General features: G+C 52.7%; 1 protein-coding gene across 3 annotated transcripts; it reads right to left on the bottom strand.

The window, feature by feature from the left end:
* Positions 1 to 20: 20 nt before the first annotated feature.
* Positions 21 to 18,562, bottom strand: COQ8B (coenzyme Q8B). 3 transcript variants are annotated; one of them, XM_045988098.1, is made up of 15 exons: positions 18,519 to 18,562; positions 17,987 to 18,091; positions 17,731 to 17,850; positions 17,515 to 17,581; positions 15,788 to 15,865; positions 12,763 to 12,885; positions 12,532 to 12,617; positions 10,992 to 11,132; positions 10,817 to 10,898; positions 10,010 to 10,103; positions 7,373 to 7,514; positions 7,129 to 7,236; positions 4,418 to 4,483; positions 1,292 to 1,378; positions 21 to 873 (listed from the first exon to the last, which is right to left on the bottom strand). In XM_045988098.1, exons 2-15 carry the CDS (start codon positions 18,086 to 18,088, stop codon positions 592 to 594), a joined length of 1,578 nt encoding a protein of 525 aa, XP_045844054.1. In that variant the 5' UTR covers positions 18,089 to 18,091; positions 18,519 to 18,562; the 3' UTR covers positions 21 to 591. The 3 variants fall into 3 exon arrangements, with proteins under 3 accessions (XP_045844054.1, XP_045844056.1, XP_045844055.1); XM_045988100.1 differs by having other exon boundaries at positions 18,515 to 18,533; XM_045988099.1 differs by lacking the exon at positions 18,519 to 18,562 and adding an exon at positions 18,384 to 18,476.
* Between the last annotated feature and the right edge of the window lie 264 nt (positions 18,563 to 18,826).

Consider the following 18,826-nt stretch of genomic DNA (forward strand, 5'->3'; position numbering starts at 1 on the left):
AGCGCAGAGAAAAGAGCCGGGAAGGGGAGCCGCTTTTATTCCGTCTGAAGTTTCAAACACCCTCCCCTACCCCCTCCCCAACACATAAAAAAGAGGGAGCCGGGAAGAAGGAGAACGCAGCTGGTGGAGGGGTGAGGGTAGCAAAGGTGAGGGCTGCCTCCACTAACCGCCTTCCCCTTTCATTGGCCAGATCGGTGGGAGACCTGAGGCAGAGGTGAGGGGCTCCCCATCTACAGGAGTCTGGATCTGCATGTCTGCGCGCAGGGGGCCTGAGGCTCTTAAATGTGGACAAAAATAAGTTAATTCCTGGCGCAGAGTTCCTGGATGCCCACTTTGGACTGGGGAGAGCAGGAGATGGGGGTGTGAAGCTGGGAGTTCCCTAGCCCAAGGGTTCCCCAGCTCCCAGGAAAAGAGTGAGGCAAGACAGGGAAGCCGGAGGGGGTGGTCTCCCAACCTGCAGGAGAATGGAAAGGAGGCATCACAGCACCACCTCCCCTCCATGGCCTGCTTTGGGGCCAGAATCCCTGGATAGAGGCTGTCTTAAGGGGTCTGACCAGGCATCCCCTTTGGTCAGGAGGCCGCAGGCAGCGGCTATGCCTGGCGACTGGCCCAGTAGCGGTGGTAGGTGTCCTGGAAGAGATCCCGGCAGGCGATGTGGGCGCGGAGGCGGGTGCAGGCCAGGAAAGCCCCTGCCAGCTTGCGGTGCAGGGCGTAGGTCTCCTCAGGCGGTGGGCGGAGCCGGTGCCGCAGCAGCACCGGGATGAGGCCCTGCACTCGGCGGGCAGTGTCACCAGCCCCGAAGTCGTAGGGGCCAGGGGTAGCGAAGGGTTCCCCCAGGATCATCACTGCCTCCACGTGGGCCTCCGAGAATGCCTGTGCATGGGGGAGAGCAAGAGGCACGCAGGGTGGAGGGATGGGCCTCCACTCAACCCAGAAGGGACAAACCCCGGGTCTCCCTCGCACTCTCCAACTGTAAACACAAGCCCCCCACTCCCTGATGAGTCGTAAGCAGCCTCCCCTCCTTCTAGAGCCCCTAGGCCTCCCCAGAGTAGCCCTTTACTTCATCTCAGAGCCTCAGTAGACGAGCAGCCCTCTCTCTCTCTAGAACAAACAGCTCCACTTCCCCACCCCCAGTACCCACCAGCAGCCCCCCACTCCCTCCCTCTAGAATAAATGGGGCCCACTTCCTTCCGGTTTCTGAGTAGCCAAGCAGCCTTCATTCCCCCCAGTCCTCCCCAGAGCCCCCCAGTAGAGATAAGCAGTCCCCCAAGCCCTCTCCAGTGTTTCCAACCTTGGTTTCAAAGCCTGTGAGGAATCTGAGGTCCCGGGATTTCTGCAGGACCCGGTCTCTGTCTCCATTGGCTGCTGCCATCACCACCTGGGGAAATGGGTGTTTGGGAGAGGTCAAAGGCCAAGGGAGTGGGGTTCAAGGAGGGCTCTGGAAAACTGGCCTGGCCCTCCCTACATTCTGGTCTACTTATGCCCTCTCCCCTAGAAGCCGCTCCCTCCTCACCTTGCCCCTGTCTGTATCTCCTCCCTTGGGCCTGTTCCAGAGCCTGGAGGGGATGGAAAGGGGGTAAGGGGGGTGGGTGGTCAGGGGGATTTTCCCACTTGGCCTAGAATGTAGAGCCTGCCTGGAAACTACCACAGTGAAACAGCTGGAGGAAAATAAATGTCAACTGCTATTCGTGGGTCCAAACACTCAACTGGACAAGGATGTGACCATGACCCTGAACTCCCATCGGAGGTGGCCACTGGGCCATCTCTGTAACGGCCTGATTGATGTCTGTCTCCTGCACTGGGCTTAACGCCCCAGAGATGCCAGGCTTGTGGCATGAGGCCTGGCATTCAGGTGGCCCTTGGTGAACCTGTTTGGCAAAGGAGCACGTGGAGCGCCAGCCATGGGGGCGCGTGGGGAGAGCAGGAGTTGAGCTGAGGGCGCAGACAGATAGAAGTGAGAGCCAGCGTGCCGGGGGTCCATCCCAGCTCTGCCACTTGCTGGCTGAGAGATTTGGGGCAAGGCGCTCGGCCTTGGACCTCGGCTTCCTCATCTGTGGAGCTGGGACGATGAGAGGATCGTCCTCATGGAGGGCTGTCGGGAGGCAGGAAGAGGTGTCTGCAGCGTGTGGTGGGCTGTGCCTGAGTGTAGGGTCCGCCATGACCGTGAGGAGCCATGACCGTGAGGAGCCACCGCTATCACCAGATGGATGGTAAGGTCCCTACTTCACAGAACAGCAAGGCCGGGAGGGAAAACGTTAACCACTTTCTCGGGAGGAAGGGGAATACAGGATTCAATCTGACAGTTCCAGTCTGTCTCAGCTCCCCCTGCCCGAGCCTGTCTGGCCATCTGTCAGGCCTGTGGTCCTCGGGGACTGATGTGACAGGGCTTTTTTAAACTGGAAAAGGCTGGGAAGACCGGAGGAGAGCCAAATAGGCCTGGGGGTGGGGTTAGGGGGACACACAAGATGTCCCACCCACCCAGAGAGAAAGGCCTTGGCTTTGTGCCTCAAGTGGCTGGGAGAGAGGGCCCAAGGAGCCTCTGTGTGTCTGTGTGTGTGCACGTGTATGTGCACGTGTGCGTGCAGGTGGGGGGTGGGGGCTGCCAGCTCCTCTTTCCTGTCCCTATGTCAGGGATGGCCCCACCATCCCTGAGTCCCCAGGCCAGAGCCCTGGGCCTTGTCCTCTCCTCCCTTCCCTGGGCTCCCAGCCCCCCAGTCTCAGGAAGTTTTTTAATTCTGTCCTTCCCCTGCTCAAATCCCTCCTAGGAGTCCCCCCAGCACCTGGATAAAGTACAAGGTGCCCAGCATGGCTTTTCAGACTCAAGAGTGATTTGGCTCCAGCCTCGTCGCTGGCTACTGCTCCACCCCGCACCTGCTGGCCCAGTCAGAAATGAACTTCCTTTTGGTCCTCGAGGACTGACTATTCAAAGCGTGGTCCCTGTACCAGTGGCTTTGGCATCAGCTGGGAGTGTGTTGGAAATGCAGCATCTTAGGCCGGGCTCCAGAGCACGATCTGCACTGAACAGCCGTAGGGGCTGGTGGGTGTCTCACGGACACTGAAGTTTGAGAAGCGCTGCTCTAATGGGAATATCCCTTCTCTCCTCTTGGCCCTTGTATGTTTATCAGTGTGGGATACCCTCCTTGCCTCTTCCTGATTGGTCTCCTCGTCCCTCAGGTCCCAGTCCGATGCCTCTTCCTCCAGGAAGCGCTCCCTGACCCCCTAGGTTGGCCCAGGCTCCCCCTCTGGGCTCTCACCATCTCCTGTGCTCCCCTATTCCAGCTCTGGCCGCTCTGGGTTCTTACTGTCTCTCCCTGTCCTGGGCTGTGAGCTCCGTGAAGGCGGAGACCGGGCTGGGTTAGTCACGGGGTTGGTATTGCCCAGAACAGGGCTGGGCACAAGGGGGTGTCAGAGAATGCTGGAACTGATGAGTAAACAAGTAGCAGGCCCCCATCAACTAGTCCATCTCAACAAAGTAATGAGATGCCTTAGCTAGGTGGGTGGGAAGGACAGGCGGCAGATGTTCCTGAGGAGAGAGCTGCCCCTCAGGGAGCAGCCAGCCAGAGAGATATGTGAGTGTGAGGCTGAAGGCCCGGGACAGCCTGGGGTGTGGGGAGGTGGCAGGATGGCCACTGTGGGTCATCAGGGGCTAGTCAGGGTTTGGGAACACGGGCTCTGGGCCCAGTCTGAATCCCAGGTCTGCTGTCACCTAGGGCAAGTGATTTCACCTCTCTGAGCTCTAGTGACTTCATCTGTAAAGCGGGACTAAAAACAGTCCTGACCCGAAACACCTGGGCGGCTCAGTTGGGTTTAAGCCTCTGCCTTCAGCTCAGGTCATGATCTCAGGGTCCTGGGATCGAGCCCTGTGTCGGGCTCTCTACTCAGCGGGGAGTCTGCGTCTCCCTCTGCCCCTACCCCAACTTGTGCACCTGTCCACGTTTGCTCTCTCTCTCAAATAATTTTTTTAAATACATACATTTTTTAAAGATTTTATTTATTTATTTGGCAGAGATCACAAGTAGGCAGAGAGGCAGGCAGAGAGAGGGGGAAGCAGGCTCCCCTCTGAGCAGAAAGCCCGATATAGGGCTCGATCCCAGGACCCTGAGATCATGACTTGAGCCGAAGGCAGAGGCTTTAACCCACTGAGCCACCCAGGTGCCCCAAAATAAATACATTAAAAAAAAAAATGCTTAAAAATGGCCCTGACCCCATACAGTTACTCTGTGGTTTAAATCAGTTACGACATGGACAGTGCCTCAAACAGTACCTGACATTATTATTAAAGCCTTTTTATTTATTCGTTATTACTATTACTGTTATATATGATTTCTTAATTCCAGATACCGTATTTCTCCTTCTCACCCTCGCCTCGGTATCGGGCTTGAGGCCCTTCAAAGACCTCAGGGTTGCGGGGACTCACCTCGATGTAATGGTCTGTGAATTCAGTCCCAAATTCCCGGCTTGCACCGAAGTCCAACAGGGTCACCTGGGACGAGGGATGGTGAGAGGGATGCTGAGAGTCCACCATCACTCCCCACCGGCTGAGGTTGGGGGGCCCCAGGTCCATTCCCACACTGTGTCCCTCATCAGAGTCCCTGCCCTGCTGACCCACTGGATTCCTAGCCTCCCATCTCCACACTTCTTATCCACCCCCATATGAAACTGAAGGGACCTGGCTTTTATATTGTTGATCCTATCTTTATAATAATATGTTTTAGGCATAGAAAAAAAATCTAAAGAATAATAAAATATGGGGCACCTGGGTGGCTCCGTAGGTGAAGCCTGGGATCAAGCCCCGCATCCGGCTCTCTGCTCATCAGGGAGCCTGCTTCCCCAGCCCCCTGCCTGCCTCTCTGCCTATGTGTAATTTCTCTGTCTGTCAAATAAATAATAAAATCTTTTTTTAAAAGAATAATAAAATATGTGGGGGAAAAAATGAACACCCCAAAATCCCAGCAACCCACTTAAAAAATGTTCAATATTACCAAACCAGGTGGAGGCTCCCAAGGACGCTTGCCTGATCCGACCTCCCCCATCCTCTCCTCCAGGGTCACCACTTTCCCAAGATTATCATTACTAAACTATTATTTTCTAAAATTCCCATGTGTGCATTTCTACATTCTCCACATATGTGCGCACCTGCGAACAATAAGGAGGCATGCTATGTGTGTTTTAAAACTTCGTATAAATAGTATTTATGATAGTTACCCTGCGGCTTATTCTTCGTGCCCAACATGGTTTTGCAACTTATCCCCATTGCGATGTGCAGCCCTGGCTCATTCATTTTTACCTTGCTGTGTAAGGACTTCATCGTGTCAACATATCAAAGTATATTTATCTGACTAGTGGACACTGTGGTTGTTTCTGGGTTCTGCTATTAGAAACAGTGCCCGATGGGTGCATGTATAAGAGTTTCTCTAGGGCAGTGGAGTTCACACTATTGATCCCAACCCACAGCAAGAAATACACCTTGTAGGGGTGCCTGGGTGGCTCAGTCATAAAGCGTCTGCCTTTGGCTCAAGTCATGAATCCAGGGTCCTGGGATCCAGTCCCACACTGGGCTCCCTGCTCAGTCGGAAGCCTGCTTCTCCCTCTCGCACTCCCCCTGTTTGTGTTCCCTCTCTGTCTCTGTCAATCAAAGAAATAAAATCTTAAAAAAAAAATACACATTGTTTTTGGGCACCGGTACCCAGGCACACCCAAATATAAGGTCAAACAAAAGCATCCCGAAATAATATGGATCCCTCCCAACTGTGACACACTGGTATCTTCTATTCTATGGCTTTAAAACAAAAGATCCTGTTGAGACCCAATAAACTGATGTCAGGACTCATATCACCGCCCCTCTCATCCCAAGTTACAAAAATACTTCCTTGTGGTGTGAGCCTCGCAGGGACACAGGCTATCTGTGCACTTGGCAGGGAAGGGGTGGCAAGGGACTGAGGCTGGGGACTCAGGGGGGCCACATCACACTCAGCAAAGGGCTCAGACTTGATCCTGAGGTGGCCACGGAGCTATGAAAGGGACAGTTCAGCCACGTTTGTTTTCAAAAGATCCCTCTGGGGATGGGATGCATACAGACCACATTAGAGAGCCGTCTGGCAGTCATGCTCACTGAGTCTTTCAATCCAAACTCTTACCCCAGGCCTTTGGCTACCCTGTGTTCTCTGCCGGAACACTCTTCCCTTTTCTTCAGGTGGCTGTCTCCTTCTCATCTTTCTGGTTTCAGCTTTTTTTTTTTTTAAAAGATTTTATTTATTTATGTGAAGACAGAGATCACAAGTAGGCAGAGAGGCAGGCAGAGGGAGAGGGGGAAGCAGGCTCCCTGCTGAGCAGAGAGCCCGATGCGGGGCTCAATCCCAGGACCCTAAGATCACGACCTGAGCTGAAGGCAGAGATTCAAACCACTGAGCCACCCAGGTGCCCCTGGTTTCAACTTTAATGGCACTTCCTTGGAGAAGCCTTGCTTGACCTCACCTACCCTGTGCCAGGTCAGCCATTTCCCTGGCTCCCTGCAGCCCCCTGTGCCTCCCCTGTCACTGACCATTCCGACCTGTGCTTCCCCATCATGGTACTAACTACTTGGTTATCACTGTCTGGTCACGGGTCCCTCCACGGGACTGGGAACTCTGAGAAGGTAAGGATCAGGGATGTCTTGGCATCACTGTCAAGAGGCAGTAGATGCTTGGTGTGTTAAATGAATGACGGGTGTGGTAGCGATGACTAACTGCCTTCCTAAAGCTGTTGCCGCTAGGGAACCATTGCCTAGCGGAGATTCCATTTCCCAGCGTCCCTTGCACCTAGTCAGGCCGTGTGACCAGTTCTTACCAACAGAATGGTACAGGAGAGGGTGGCGGGGGAGACAATGTGTCACTTCTGGCAAAAGCAATTAGGCAGGGCGCTACCCTCTTAACCTCTCTTTCCCCCTTCACTGGAAGGAGGGCATTTCAAGGCCTGGGGATGGTGCCATCACAGAAGGGAAGGAGCCTGGGTCCCTGAGTCACCATGTGGAAGAGGGTCACTCCAGCCTGTCATGTGGGTCATAACTACTGCTGGGCTGAGCTACGGAAATACAGGAAACTGTCTCTTAAAGCAGCTAATGTACCATGAGCCACGTCATAGGGAACCGACCTGGTGCCTGGAGGCATCATAAAGGAAGTTGGCCCAGTTGGGGTCTGTCTGCATGAATCGGAACTCGAACAGCTCCCGCAGACACAGCCTCAGCAGCTGGAAGCAGATCTGCAGTGGGGAGGAGTAACAGACATCTCAGACCCGTTGGCCCCTCTCTGGCCGGGAGGCGGACTGTGGGCCTGGCCAGCCCTACCAGCCCTGCCCAGGGGCAGCGCCCTCCCTACTGTCCCTCGAGCCCCTGTACCTGGTTCCGGATGTCCTGGCTCAAGCTCTGGCACTGGTCCAGAGGCACCCCTCCGGCCAGCTCCATGCCCAGCACCCGCGTTGTGCACAGCTCCTTAATCACAGCTGGTACCCGGAAGAAGGGATCATCTGCCAACAACTGCCTGGGGCAGAAGGAGGGGAAGGGACAGGACTTCATGCTTCAGGTCCCGGTGGCCCACCTTGAGGCCTCCTCCTCTTCTTCCTCTGAGAAGTGCTCCCGGAACAGTCTCTGTGTTGCCTTCCCTCCTCGCACCTGTCTAGCCTGAGTGATGGCCAATAGCTGGCCAGACTGACATTCATTCAGACACTTCATTCCTTCACTCATTCATCAGATATCTCCGTAGTGCTACTCTGCGGCTACCCCTAAGCTGGCTGCTGCCGGAGCCCCAGTTACCATTTCCCTACAGGGAACACTTCTATGACTTCTGGTTGCCCCAGTGTAGAGCTCAATGTATTAAGCTTGATGAACATTACTTTTTTTTTTTTAAGATTTTATTTATTTATTTGACAGACAGAGATCACAGGTAGGCAGAGAGACAGGCGGAGAGAGAGAGAGGAGGAAGCAGGCTCCCTGCGAAGCAGAGATCCCGATGTGGGGCTCAATCCCAGGACCCTGGGATCATGACCTGAGCCAAAGGCAGAGGCCTTAACCCACTGAGTCACCCAGGCACCCCTGAACATTACTTTTTCATCAACTTATTAATTAATCCAACCCAAAAAAGAGTTGCTGATATACTGATCTCCAAGTCCATAGTAATATTCAATGGCCACTCCTTGGAGGCATTACTCTGAATACTGGTTAATACTGACTCCTTCTTAGGACACCTGGGTGCCTCAGTTGGCTAAGCATCTGCCTTCGACTCAGGTCATGATTCCAGGGTCCCGAGATCAGGTCCCCCGCATCAGGCTCCCTGCTCGGCGGGGAGCCTGCTTCTCCCTCTGCCTGCTGCTACCCCTGCTTGTGCGTGCGCTTGCTCGCTCTCTCTCTCTGATAACTAACTAACTAAATAAATAAAATCTTAAAAAAAGAAAAATACTGGAGCTCCTGGGTGGCTCAGTGGGTTAAGCATCTGCCTTCGGCTCAGGTCATGATCCCAGGGCCCTGGGATCGAGCCCCACATCGGGCTCTCTGCTCAGCGGGAAGCCTGCTTGCCCCTCTCTCTCTGCCTGCCTCTCTGCCTACTTATGATCTCTGTCTGTCAAATTAAAAAAAAAAATACTGACTCCTTCTTGGTGTCTGTCCCTGCATGGGACAATGCGGGGTGACAGAGCAGTGAGTGAGTTCTGGGCCTGCCCTCCAGACACAAGAGACCGCACTCTAACAAAACCACACACAGACCAATAATAGACGGAGTTCAGTGTGTCAGTGTAAGATTTGGGAGGCAAAGAATATAAGCAAGATCCATGGCTGAGACCTGTGAGACGGCTGGGGCTGGGGCAGGGGGTGGGGAGGGCCAGGGGAATGATCCAGGTTTTATTCTAAGGGCACTGGGAAATCCTGGAGGGAACGGGGCTACCAGATCCCCCACAGGACTGCCCTGGCCCAGCCCACTTCATCCTCTTCTCTTCAGGATCCCACTTCCGGTCTTGTATTTTTGTCCTTATTTGAAAAATCTCTGATGTTCAAAGTGCTCATCCTGGGCCAGGCCCTGAGCCAAGCATTTAATTAACACAATCCCCTCCCCCCCCCAACTCTCCTATGAGGATGCTGCTCTCCTGAGGGTGCGGATTCAGGCCACCCAGCCAGTTAAGAGCTGACCTAGGACTGGATCCCACTTCTGGGTCCAGGGCCCATGCCTGGAACCACTGTCCTCTGCTGTCCCTTCTCTCGCTCCGTATCTACAGACCTTGGCTCAGGGCACCCACGGGCCATGCAGTAGAAGACGTCCTGGGGTGTAATTAACTGCTGGACACCACAAAGCTTCGAAGATACAACCACTTTGTTCCCTTGTAATGGAGTTCATTCATTTTTGCTGCTATATGACATTCCGCTGGTGAGCGGACCGTCATTTATAATTTACCTTGCCGAATTCAATAGATTTGAGTTGTGTCTAGTTTGGGACGACTGCTGTTCGGAGCGTTCTGGAAAAGGCTGATGGTGTACACCAGCCTAAGTGCCCCTACAACATCTGTTTAGCAAGGAGGGCGGTTATGGGATTGCATGTGGATGCCGGGCCTTGATGAGGCCAGACTGTTCTCCAAAATGCTGATCGCAAAGCCTCCTCCTTCCCACAGCAGATAAGAGGTGACCTGGAGCCCTGTTCTCTCCCACCGGTGACACTGTCGGACTGTTAATGCTTTGTCCGTCCAGTGTGACGGTATCTCATGCCTGCTGACAAATCCATCTCCCCCACCAGACTGTAGTGGTTGTGCATCCCATCTGACAGATGAGAAAACTGATGAGAGGAAGTGACGTGCCCAAGCTCACAGAGGACACAGGGGATAAATCAAGTCAGGAGTGAATGGAGGGAGGAGGGATGAGCAAATGAAGAGAAACAGGAGTTTGCTGGCTCTACCCCAGGCCTCCAGCTGCCAGTGGCTGCGGAAGGATCCACTTCCCACTAATCCCGGGAGGGGAGCCAGAGGTGCTGGGCAGCCCGCAGGGGGCTCAGCTCACCTGAAGCTCTGGGCACAAGCAGCTTCACGACGGTAGTCACACTCCCAAGCCAGCTCCTGCTGCAAGGCCCGCAGGCTCTGCTCAGCGAATAGGCCTGAGGGGACAGCTGTGTCGGGCAGGAAGGCCACAGCCTGTCCCCATCATGACAGCCTCCCCCCAGGGCTTTCCATTCAGGGATGTCTTCTCTTGCCGATCATGTCTCTGCTGTCTGTCACTGTCCCTCACACCTTCTGCCCCATGCCTTTTAACATATCATCTGCCCACACTCACTTCCGCTCCGTCCCTCACACAGCTGCGGCCTCTCCTGCAGTCTCCCCCCTGGGGTCTCTTTCTCGGGCACGTGTGCCAGGCCCCAGGCATCTCTTTCACAGTCCCACGTGCCACTGACCCTGTCTCTTATTCATTGTTTCTCACACTGTTCTCGGGGCCTCAAAATTTTACTTCCATGGAGGAAGTAACACACATACAAGGTCCCACTTACATGCCCTTCCTGCTTCTGTGGCTCTTTTCCAGACCTCCAGGCCCTCTCTGGGCGCCCTGTGTGTCTATTTCTGAATTTCAGTGTGGGCTTCTTTCTCTGGGTCCGTCAGAATGTCTGTTTGTCTTTTTCTCATACGTTCAGACTGTCTGGGCTCTCCCTGCCTTGGTGTCCCTTCTTTCTGTCTCACACTCATGGACTTGCACATTCACCCACGCTCACACCTAAGGGCACACCCTGCCCCTAGCTGGCCTCTCTCCCCCCATCCAGCCCCACTTTCTCCCTACAGGGGGTCCCTCCCCGCAGTCAGGGGTGGAGTGGCCCCTCACCCTCGGGCAGGGCCACACTCATCTTGAGCACCGCCAGCAGGTTCTGGACATCACTCTGGATGCTCTGGGCCACGCCTGGGTACTGTGAGCAGGGAGGGACGGAGGGCAGGAGTCACGCCTCTGGGACCCCAGGGTGCCCTCTCCCACCCCTGCTGCTCCCCCCTCCCCTGCTCACCTGGATCTTCACAGCCACCTCCATCCCATCCCTCAGTGTGCCCTGGTGCACCTGCCCGATCGAGGCTGCAGCAAAGGGCACCTCCTCTAAAGAGGCTACCTTGGCCTGCCAGTCCTTGCCAAGCTCCTCTTCGAGAACTTTCTGCAGACAGTGGTTGAAACAATCATCATTGCAGTTAAGGACAGGGAGATTTATGGGCCAGAACCTGTCCACGGTGGCTCTGGGAGGGCCAGTCATGACCCAGAGTCACAGGACCAGGGCAGAGAGATCAGAAGGCAGGCAGGCAGCTGGATCAGGATTCCGCACCCTCACCCAGTCACTAGAACAGATCGTGTCTTGGGCACTTACTTAGGGCCGGGCGCTGTGCCAACCTATTTACAGACACAATCGCTTTTAATTAAGAAAACTAGTACTGGGGCGCCTGGGTGGTTCAGTGGTTTAAGCCGCTGCCTTCGGCTCAGGTCATGATCTCAGGGTCCTGGGATCGAGTCCCACGTCGGGCTCTCTGCACTAAAGGGAGCCTGCTTCCCTCTCACTCTCTCTGCCTGCCTCTCTGCCTACTTGTGATCTCTCTCTGTCAAAATTAATAAATAAAATCTTTAAAAAAAACAAAACATTTAAAAAAAAAAAAAGAAAGAAAACTAGTACTGGGGCGCCTGGGTGGCTCAGTCAGTGAAGCATCTGACTCTTGATTTCAGCTCAAGTCACTATCTCAAGCAATGAGATCGAGCCCCGCATCAGGCTCTGCGCTCAGTGCAGAGTCCGCTTGAGGTTGTCTCTCCTCCGCCCCTCCCCCATTGGCCCCACTCACATGTGCGCTCTCTCTTAAGTAAATAAATCTTTTAAAATAACTAGTAATAGGGGCGCCCGTGTGGTTTCAGTTGTTAAGTGGCTCTCTTCGGCTCAGGTCATGATCCCAGGGTCCTGGGATCGAGTCCCACATCGGGCTCCCCACTTGGCAGGCAGCCTGCTTCTCCCTCTCCTGCTCCCCTTCCTTGTGTTCCCTCTCTCGCTGTCTCTCTCTCTCTGTCAAATAAATAAGTAAAATCTTAAAAAAATAAAAAAACTAGTACTAATAATAGTCAGAACTTGCTTGTCACTTGTGGTGTGTTAGGGGCCCTTTCCAAGTGCTTTACAAATACTCACTTACGTAACCCTACAGTGCAGGGGTTCCTATCACTATGGCCAGTTATAGATGAAGTAACTGAGGCACAGAGAGGTCAGGCCACATGTCTGAGATCATGCAGGCAGGACTCGGCAGAGCCAGGATTTGAATGCACAAAGTCCGGGCTGCTAACCACTGCACCCCCTGCCTCTTCGGCAGCCGTGACGGAGCCCTGAGCCTGCCTGGGACTACACAAAGCACTCCACACCATTCTCTCATGTCATCAACTCAACAACTCTCTGAGATGTGTGCTTTAGTGATGCCCATTTTACAGCTGGGGAAACTGAGGCTTCAACAAGGAAGCGGGGCGGGGGCGGGGAGGTCAGGATGGTGGAGCCCGCCTCCCTCACCAGGCTTCCCTTACGGGGCACTCACCAGCATCTGCCAGCGGGGCATGAAGTCGGCGCTCTGGCGGACGCGCTCGAAGATGCGTTGCAGCTGAGGACTGATGAAGCTGTTATCTGGGGAGATGGGGAATGAGGGAAGCAGTGAGGGAGGAGGCGGGGTGGGACCCCTGCAGGGGGGTATCTGAAGTCAGAACTTGCAGGTGGGTGGGGGTGCTGAAGGAGTGAGATCAAGGGTCGGGGGTCAAGGGTCATGGCCTACCCTGGATGCTGAGCATTTGGCCGACCTTGAGGGCGGCCCCCCGCACTGTACACAAGGTCTGCACAATCCGCTCGGCATTGGCCTCTGACAGGAAAGGGCTGGAGCCTGGCCGGGAGCTGCTCTCTGGGGTGGAGAGAATAATCACTGGTATTATGCCCACAGAAAAAGTCATTATAGCATCACTGCATAACCCCCAGGATGGCTAAAATGAAACCGACAATACCAAGTGTTGACAAGGATGTGGGGAATCCTAAACACCCATAATGCTGATGAGCATCGTCGCTCAAATCCTTTGGGAAGTTTCCAGTACAGCACATGCCTACAGCCAACGTCATTTCTCTCCTAGGTATGCACCCAGGAAAAGGTGGATGTATGTTCACTGACAGTTATCCCAAGATGGTTCACAGCAGCACTATTCATAATGGTTCCGAGCTGGAAATAACCCAATGACTGTCAACAGAATGAACAAAGGCATGCTGGGAGAGTCACAGAGTATCTCCTACAGCACTGAATAAACCACCTCCCTCTAACCACAGCAATAAGGAGGCATCCCTCCGACAGAATGTTGAGCAAACACAGCCAGACAGGTATGAGGACATGCTCTCTGATTACACTGGTATAAAGAGCAAAACCAGTCAAAATTAATCTCGAGGGTCAGAAGTCCAGAGAGTGGTTTCCCTTGGTGGGGATGAATAGCCAAGACAGGGCAGATAGGAGCTTCTGGGGGAGGCAGTGATTCTCAAAGTGTGGTTTTGGCAACCTTGAGAGTCCCTGAGACCACTCAGGATGCTCTGTGAGATCAAAACTATTTTCATAATCATATGAATGTTATTTGCCTGTTTTTACTCTCATTCTCCCATAAATGCTCAGTGGAGTTTTCTAGAAACTCCATGACCTGGGATGATGACATTGCTCTGATGGCTGATGGAATGCATGTGTGTGCGTTTTCTTGCATTCTAAAAATATCTTTTCTCCTGAGACTAATATTATACTATATGTTAACTAATTAGAATTTAAATAAAACTTGAAACAGAAAAAAATTGTTTTAACCTCTAATGCACTAAATATCCATAAATATAACCCCAAAATATAATCTACAACCAGGTTCTTTGGGGTCCTCATTCTATTTTTTATTGCCATGTAATTCACAAACCACGTAACTCACCCATTTAAGACATACAGTTCAATGGCTTCTAGGATATTCAGAGTTGTACAACTATCACCACAAGAAATTTTGGAACATTTTCCAGAGCCAAAAGAAACCCCATATCTATCACCAGTCACCCCCCCCCCCCCATTTCTCCCAACCACCTGCTCCGGCATCCCCGGGAACCATTAATCTGAACTCTCTATGGATATACTTGTTCTGGACATTTCCTATGAATGGAATCATACAGTATGTGTCCCATTGTGTCTGGCTTCTTTCACTTAGGATAGTTTTCGAGATTCATCCACATTGTAGCAGGGATCAGCACTTCATTCCCTTTTCTTTCTTTCCTTTTTTAAAGATTTTTACTTATTTATTTGACAGACAGAGATCACAAGTAGGCAGAGAGGCAGGCAGAGAGAGAGGAGGAAGCAGGCTTCCTGCTGAGCAGAGAGCCTGATGGGGGGCTCGATCCCAGGATCTCAGGATCATGACCTGAGCTGAAGGCAGCGGCTTTAACCCACTGAGCCACCCAGGCGCCCCAATTCATTCCCTTTTCTAGCTGAACAGTATCCCACTGTGTGACTATAAGATATTTATTTGTTCATCTATTTCTACGTTGCAAGGGTGTGCAGGGATCCTGAGATGGTCAAGTTTGCGAACTGCTGTCTCAAGGTTTCCTGTTCTGGGCACACAGATGTATCCACTTGGTGAAAATGAACCGAGCTATATGCTTAGGAGATGTGCCTGGCTCTACATGCAGATTATAGGATTATTCAATAAAGCGTTTATTAAGCTTTTATTTATTTGACAAAAAAAAAAAAAATTATTGAGCTCTTTATCTACCTAGAGCTCACTCCGTGCAAAGCAGAATTCCAAGTGTCTCTGTGGCTTCTCTGGCTGAATCCCCACAAGGGGCCCAAAAGGAAGAACTACCAATGCCTCAGTTTTCAAGGTGAGGAAGCAAGACATTCAGAGAGGTACAGAGCCTGGCCCTGGGTCACACAGCACAGAGGTGGCAGAGCAGGGGGCAGACTCAGTTTGGGCTTACTTCAAGCCTAATCCTCCACTTCCACCCACCTTTTTATTTTGGGGAGAAAAAAAATCCAAATAAACAGAAAAGTCGCACGCCCGGTATCACGGACACCCGCATATCCAATTCAAACTTTTTTTTTTTCCCCAATTCAAATTGTTTACCGTCAGCCTCACCTGCATAATTTATCTGTGTGTATGTGCCCAAACACTCGCCCTTATTTTTCACAGGCCCACTCACATGCAGTTGCATACAACTTGTGCTAAAAATAAGGATATTCCCCTACTCAATCACAGTGCCATCACTGTGCCTATGAAAATGGACACGAATTCTCTCCTATCTGCTCTTCAGTACAAATTCAGATGTTCCTGGTTGTCCCCAAAAGTCTTTCATAGTCATTTTTTCTCAGGCTGCCATTCAATCACGGGTCACACATTCCATTTGTCAGTTCCTATGGCCCTAGCCTCTTTTTCATCCGAAACATCCAGCCCCATTTTTGCTTCTGGATGTGGGCTTGTTGGGAAATCTTAGCCACCAGTGCTAATCTCCACACATGTCTTTCCGTTTCTGTTGTCCACAGACACTGCCCACCCCCGGACACGCCTATTCTCAGCTTTCCTCTCCTGCTCTGAGTTTTAGGAACTTGACTCCCAATTCTTTTTCTCACACAATAGGCTTCTGCTCCTCACGACCCTGACGGCAGCTTCATGATGACCCTGAGACGGGGGTACATGATCATCCATTTTCCAGATGAGAAAACTTGGCTTGGAGAGGTGAAGCCACTCAGCCCAGGTCACGTAGCAAAGCCAGGATCTGAACCCAAGCAGTGTGGCTCACTCACTCACCTGATGGTAGACGTCCTCCCAGCAGAGACTTCTTGGTCACCTCCGCCAGTGCTCCCAGCCCCAAGCCCACAGCCAGTCCTGGGGAGTGAGAGAGGAGTCTGGGTGCCTGCCTGCCCCCGGGCCTTGTCACCTGACCCCCGACTGCTCTCAGCCTCTCCCTAAGCAACCTGTCTCCCAGCTCTTTGCTGGCAACTCTCTGGTTCTCTCTGTCCCCAACTCAGTCTCTTACTCTCTCCCTGCTTGGGGTTCCCCTCGAGGTGTGGCTACCTCTTTCTCCATCACTCTGTCCACGTCTGTCTCCTGGGTCAGCGGTTCTCACCCCTGGCTGCACATCTGAATCATGTGAGGAGCTACAAGGCCCACCCAGATAAATAGGAGGCTGAGGTTCTATGGTCTGAAATGAGCCTTAGAATTCATATATATAAATATAAATATATATATGTGTGTGTGTGTGTGTATATATATATACATATATATAAATTTTTTAAGCATCCTGGATGATTCTAGCATATAGCTAAGGGTAAGAAAGCCCCAAAATGATCTCCCTGGGTCTCTGTCTTCCTATGACTTCCACTTCTCTGTTCACACTTTTCTTCATGCTCAGCTCTCCTTGTCTAAGTTGGTTTTTCTCCGTCTTTCTGCCTCCCTCCACCTGGCATATCAGTTCAGTCCCTCCTCTCTCTGTCCTTTTGATGTTATCTCTCTGGCTTTGATTTCCTCTGCCTTCTCTGTCTCTTTGTCACTAAAGACATCTTGAGTCTCTGCCTCCTTCACTGCCACCATCTCTGCAAATCATCATAGCGGCATTTTCTGGGTGCTTGCTACACACCAGGAACAATCCCTGGTGCCTTAGACGCATAAACTCATTTTATCCTTACAGAAGCAAAAAGGAAACCAAGGCTCAGAGAAGTTAAGTAACTTGTCCAGTGTCACAAAGCAAGAGTACAGCAGAATCACCCCTGGAACCCTGGGCAGCCTGATAGCAAAGCTCTGTCCACTGCATTTAACTTCCTCTTTATACTATGAATCAGTATCTTTAAAATTTGAACCATGATCCACACTAAAGAAGACATATGCATTATAACAGTATATATACATATATTTCATGAAATAAGAACTTCCTTTATTCTACATGTGTACCCATGTTTTCCGTTCTATTTTCTTTTTTTTAGATTTTATTTATTTCTTTGAGAGAGACAGAGCACAAGCAGGCAGGGCAGAGTGGTGGTAAAGGAAGACGGAGAAGCAGACTCCCAGCCGAGCCAGGGGCTCCAACCGAGGACCCTGGGATCATGACCTGAGCCAAAGTCAGATGCTTAACCCCCTTAGCCACTCAGGCACCCCATTCTATTCTTTTTTAATGCTGGTTGCAACCCCCTAAATTATTTCATGCAGTCTGTGACCTGAAGTTTGAAAAATCCTGCTGCATAACCTGGGGTCAAGTCACTTCCCTTCCCTTTGCCTCTGTTTCCTCATCTATACGGTGGAAATTAACACACATCAAATTCAGGACAGGCAGATCGAGTGTACATGAGGCCTTGCACATTCCATGTGCCCAGTAAATGTTACCTTCCTCTCTCTTTCTCTTGGCTTTGCAGGCCTTTGTCTTCCTTCTCTTTCCATCTCTCACTCCTTTCCCTGTCTCTGAGTCACCCTCTCCCCCTTGTTTCGTTCTGTAAATGTGGCCTCCTCTGATCTAGGTTACAATCTCCCACAGTCACACCTACCCCCAAAGTTGGCCAAGCGGCTGATGCGGGAAGCAGGCACCTTGCGTTCTCGAGAGCGGTCGCTCAGCTGGGAAATGGGGAGAAGGTCTGAGGGTGGGAAGGTGAGCATAGCACCCAGGTTGGGAGTCCAACCAACCTGCCATCATACCCTTCCCCAAGCTTGGGAGGCCAGCTGCCTTCAGGGGTTGCTGCTGGATGGGTGGGAGACAATGATACCTGGGGCCGGGGTGTCTTCCTGATCCGGGTCTCCCGTATCCTGCGAATGTCCTCCTCATCCAGGCCTCTGCCAGGCCCATCCTTATGAAACATTTGGGGCCGAGAACCCCCACATGGCCCCTGCAAGAAAAGTGGATATTGGTAAGAAGTGGAGGACATGGGATCTGCGTGGCCCTTTTGGACCCCTCCCTGTCATTTTACACCCTAAAACCTCCCCCAGTCTCTCCCCCTTGGAGAATCCTCTCCAGATTCTTACCCACCAGTGGGGCCCAGGCCCCAGGGCCCCACAAGGCAAACAGACAGTCCGTCCCAGCTGTCCACAGGTCCCCCGCAGTAAGCCCCCCACCTCCAGCCACATCGCCTGGGGGAGAAGGGGAGGGATTACTCGGGTAGGGGTTGGCACTGACCTCCCCGCTTTGCCCTCGTCTTTGCTAAACCCTCACATTCCTGTGTCCACCCCAAGATTCCCATCCACTAAAGACTTCCTTTCCTGTTTAATAGTTCCCCCAGTTTCTCCTGGTTCCCTCTCTGGTTGCTAGGAACCCATAGCTCTTTCTGCGCACCTCCCAAAACCCACTTTCGCCCTGTCCCACTCCCCGCCGTTGCTAGGGTCCTCCCCCGTTGCTAGACACCCACAGATTCTCCAGGGCTACCTCTCCACTCCTCTGAGCCCCCCTCGTTGCTAGGCACTGCCTTCCTTTTTGTTGCTAGGCACCCACAATTCCTACTCCCCCCCCACACCCCAGCAGCCCATTACTGGGCACCTCCCCCCGTTGCTAAGCACCCACTGTTCCCAGGATCCGGGTCCGCTACAAGCTGGAGCCTCTCGCGCTTCCGGGAGTCTCTGCACACCCGCCCCCTCCGGTGAGCTAGCCAATGGCGGAGTAGCACCTCACTGACTGGCGCGTAGCTTGCCCCGCTGTGCGTCAGGGGCGGGACTAGGGGCGTGGCCTGAAGGTGGGCGTGGGGCCTGCTGGGATTGTCGGGGCACCCCGGGAGCCGCGCACGTGCGTCCTGTTTTCTGCCTTTCCCCGCACTTCAGAGTACCTTGTGCGTGGCAGACCTTTGTTTTCCCCCCACACCGTCGTTTTTGCAA

This window comes from Meles meles, chromosome 19 (genome assembly GCF_922984935.1).
Source record: "Meles meles chromosome 19, mMelMel3.1 paternal haplotype, whole genome shotgun sequence".
Taxonomy (NCBI): Eukaryota; Metazoa; Chordata; class Mammalia; order Carnivora; family Mustelidae; genus Meles; species Meles meles.